Consider the following 4155-nt stretch of genomic DNA (forward strand, 5'->3'; position numbering starts at 1 on the left):
CTGAGACACTTAGGAGGTTCTAAACCGGCAGCTCGCATCTGTAGGGTTGCAATGTCTGCTTGCGCTGTGATTCCCACTCCATCGTGGGTAGGACCCATTCCGATGCATCGGAGGGCATATCTATCTATCAATCAGTTCTTTTAATTTCTTTTATAAGCTTGTTATACATATGTTCTTATTTGAAACTTTATTTCTTTTGATCAAAAAAAATTGGCTTGAAAATGATATTTGACTTGACCTTGACAGGGATTTTTCAGAGTGGTGTGGTATGTTTTTTAATACAGTGTTGTAAAGTTTTTTAGAACATTTAAAAGGAGGTGTACCAGAAAGTACCAGAAACCAAAGACCAGAAAGTAAATTACTAAGAATCAAAGGGTGGTATACCTATTTTGAGGGGGGAAATCAACTTAGTACAGGGTACTCAACGGTGGTGTGTCATTTCTCAATGGTAATATCAAGATTGTACCGATACTAAGGGGTGGTATACCTATTTTAAGGGGTAAATTCAACTTAGTACCAGGGTACTAAGTGGTGGTGGTCTAAGATAAATTTCAAAAAACAAGAAAGTACAACTTTTCGGCACTGGTCCAGTACCACAACTTGGTACCCCCCCTGAAACGGCTCGTCATATACCAGGTCTCTTGCCCTTAAGGGAGTATGTCGAGTAAATAGGTTTCTTTTGATGTCGCTATAAAAAATCTGCATAATTAGCCTGATTATGCGCAAACTTTTAGGGCTTATATTTTGGATACACCTCTCATATACGAAAAGGTACCTATATCTTCTTGCTCAGAATTTCCTAGCGATTCTACTGATATAACCGCATCATGACTGCACCATAATATGGAAAGCTAGAGCTCGAGAAAATTATAACTTCATCTTGATTTTACTCGACTTCTGACAGTTTTACAAGAACCAATTTAATAACATTGCGTTAAGAATTTCTTTTGCTATACATTGGTAAAGATATTGCTCCTTATTCTTAAAAATTGAAGTAGAAATCGGCATAAAAGGAAAAACTAATTTTCATCTGTATCGTCAGATCATGTAGAAACCGTCCGATTTGTATGGTGAGCTGTCATTTCTGAACTTTCATTTAATCATCTCTTTACATTCCTCTGGGTAAGCATATTTATAAAAGAGGACATTAAGGGGGTTGAGCATATTTTTAAGAGGGGGTCATTACTATTAGGTAGGATATCCAGGGGATATCCAGAGGGTTTGATACTTCAACTTCACTGTTTTAGATAAACACGCACCTCGGAAAACAAGGATGATTCGTGGGAATGAAAAACCCCACGTAAACAGGACCCTTCGTAAAGCCATCATGGAAAGGTCCAGACTTCATAACATCTATTATCGATCCAACAGTTTTTCAGATATGCGTGCCTTTCATAAACAACGAAACTATGTTTGTAACTTAAATCGTAAAATTAAGATGAATTTTATTTCAATTTCAAAACGGTTGCCTCAATTCCCGAAAACTCTGGACACAATTTTTGTGAAATATGTAAGCCCTTTTTTTCGGATAAGCACATCGTTTCGGAAAAGATTATATCTTAGTTAACAAAAATGAAATTGTAAATAGTGATATTACTACTGCTGAACTTTTCAATAATTACTTTAATGGCATAACCAAGACACTGGATATTCAAGAATGTCGGCAATACACTGAGCAGATCTTTGGTACTCCAGTACTCAATGCTTTTGCAAAATATTCATAGACCACCCCAGTATGAAAAACATTTTTGATGGTAACTCCTTTGAATTTACAAATACTGACACTGAAAATGTCCAAAAATTGCAATAAATCCATCTCTGGGAGGGGGGGGGGTGAGCTCGAAACTTCTCCAAAAGTCAGCTAATATCTGTTCTTTTGTACTCAAGAATTGCTTTAACTCTTGTCTTGGCAAGACACATTTTCCTGAACCCTTAAAACGGGCCACAGTAACCCCGGTCGACCAGGCTGCTCCAAAATTCATCTGATTATTAAGCATAAAAAAAGAATGAAACCAACCTTTACTCGTTCCTGGTGCTGTCTGATCGTCATCGAACATCATTTCACTTTCGCCAGCTAAAATAAAGATTACATATTTAATGAACAGCAAGGCTAATGGAACATTTTTGTTACAAAAAACTCTTGATCTATTACGATATGAATAGCCCAGAATTAAATCAGTGAGAATTAAATTGACAAATTGTCTTTTGTCTGAGCACCATTATGTCCGTCGATGACTAGACCATACTGTCTTTCGTTATATTTTATTTTCTAGAAAAATATGAAAAAGCTCAATATCACAAGAAAAGTGTTTTATTAAAAAAAAAAGAACCTATTACCTAAAAGATCATCCATTTTTTTATTCTTTAGTGATCGTCCTTTGTCTTTAGCAATGAGAATACGTGCCACTTTGGTTAATTCAACAGTCGAGGCTTCCTGTCTATACCAGGCATTGTGAACAGCCTCTGAATGACCAAGGTGATCGGTTACCCATTTCAGTTCGGCTGTGTTCAACACCATAAGCTGAAGTACTGTGGCTAAATGTTTTCGTATTTTAGTCGATGTTATCAGATTTGGCTTTACCAACTCAGCATCAATGGCGCATTCATGGACGACTTCCCAAGGTCTGACATGACTTTTTGATTTTCTTGAGGGACGAGGAAATAAATGTTTATTTTGGTTGCTCACACCCACTGATTTTCTATTATCAATGAGGACCTTTATGGCACCATCAACTTCGGGCGTGATTAGGATTGGCACCTTTCGTTTCTTTTTACCTTTTACATAAATCACCTTGAGCCGCTTGGCTAACATCTTCTCTACAGGATCTTTCAACTTCTTGAGGTCCTCCGGTCGCTTCCAATCATCGGCGTTTTCATATTGTATGAGTTTCAACTTAGCAGGCTCTGATCCTCTGCGCGCGTTAAAGGTGATAAGACGGGCCACAGTTGCTCGTTGGAGTCTCGACCATTTGGAACGTAACATCTCTTCATCACCAACAGTGAGCTCCTCAATCTCCTTGAAAAGGAATTCCTTTAACTTATCCAAATCCGAGGGAAGTGGCAGTTCTTCAGGCTTGTTATCTTTCTTGTCATTCAAAGTGTCCATGGCATGTTTGGAGTAGGTCGACCATTCCTCGCCATGGAGCACCAAGAAATTTTTGGCTTCCTCTTGCATACTTAGATCTTTTTTGCGAATTCCGAGAGCATTCTTAATGCCACCAAGGCTTGCTAAAGACCTGCCCAAATTGAGTAGGAGACTTGGAAGACCAACATGCTGTTTTTCATGTGACACAACAACCTTGACAGCCCGAACAACGTCATCCCAACAGGAAGAATCAATAAGATCGAGTGATTCAAAATGTGAATTCATCATTTCCCGGTACCGGAGAATTAACCTTGCCATGGCACGAAGTTTGCTCGATATCTCATTGTATGACTCGTCCCCGCCTTTATCATATAATTTTTGGCCATACATAAGAAGCCCTACATCATTTTTTACAGTGTTTGTCAGTTCATCCTGTTTCATACGTTGAATAACGTAGGATTTAACATCGTGGAATTGAGACTCTTCCGAAAGCTTATGCTCAAGAAGAATTCTTGAAGATTTTAAATTGAGTTGACGGTCATCATTTGCACGGCATGTTTTCATGTGCCTGTTTAAAAGATTGCTTTTTATTGTCGCGTTGCATTTGAAGCAGGGTGTATAGTTCTCTAGTGACTTGGTAACCGCTTTTGAATTTCGCACAACAACTTTAAAGCCTTTCCCCTCTTTCAATGATTTTGTGTTGGCAACCATATCTCCCTCCTGGCGCAGCTCCTTCAACTCCTGATTGATCTTTTTCTTATCGGCAACAGGATTCATTTTAAGTATTTTGGCAACCCTTTCTTTGTCTGCATGCATTGATTTAATATGATCAGTGACCCGAAATCTTGACACTCCACAATACAAACAATAATGGAGTTTACGACCATCCAACTGAACATCTTTTCTTTTTTTGTTTTGTTCCTTTCCTGAAGTGAAAGCAATAGTGTAAAGATATCAGTTTATGAAGAAATATCTGCGAAAAAATGTCAAATTAGATTCTCTATAGTATTCTAAATTGCTGAATTACAGTGTATACTCATACAAAAATTATTTTGACAATCACGTATATC

The 4155-nt window shown here is 37.9% G+C and overlaps 1 protein-coding gene across 1 annotated transcript; it reads right to left on the reverse strand.

Moving 5' to 3' along the window:
• Positions 1-2314: 2314 nt before the first annotated feature.
• On the reverse strand, positions 2315-3862 carry LOC136815186 (uncharacterized). The gene has a single exon (XM_067071635.1). It carries the CDS (start codon positions 3860-3862, stop codon positions 2315-2317), a length of 1548 nt encoding a protein of 515 aa, XP_066927736.1.
• Positions 3863-4155: the final 293 nt, after the last annotated feature.

This window comes from Clytia hemisphaerica, unplaced genomic scaffold, assembly GCF_902728285.1.
Source record: "Clytia hemisphaerica strain Z4C2 unplaced genomic scaffold, Clytia hemisphaerica genome assembly, whole genome shotgun sequence".
NCBI lineage: Eukaryota > Metazoa > Cnidaria > Hydrozoa > Leptothecata > Clytiidae > Clytia > Clytia hemisphaerica.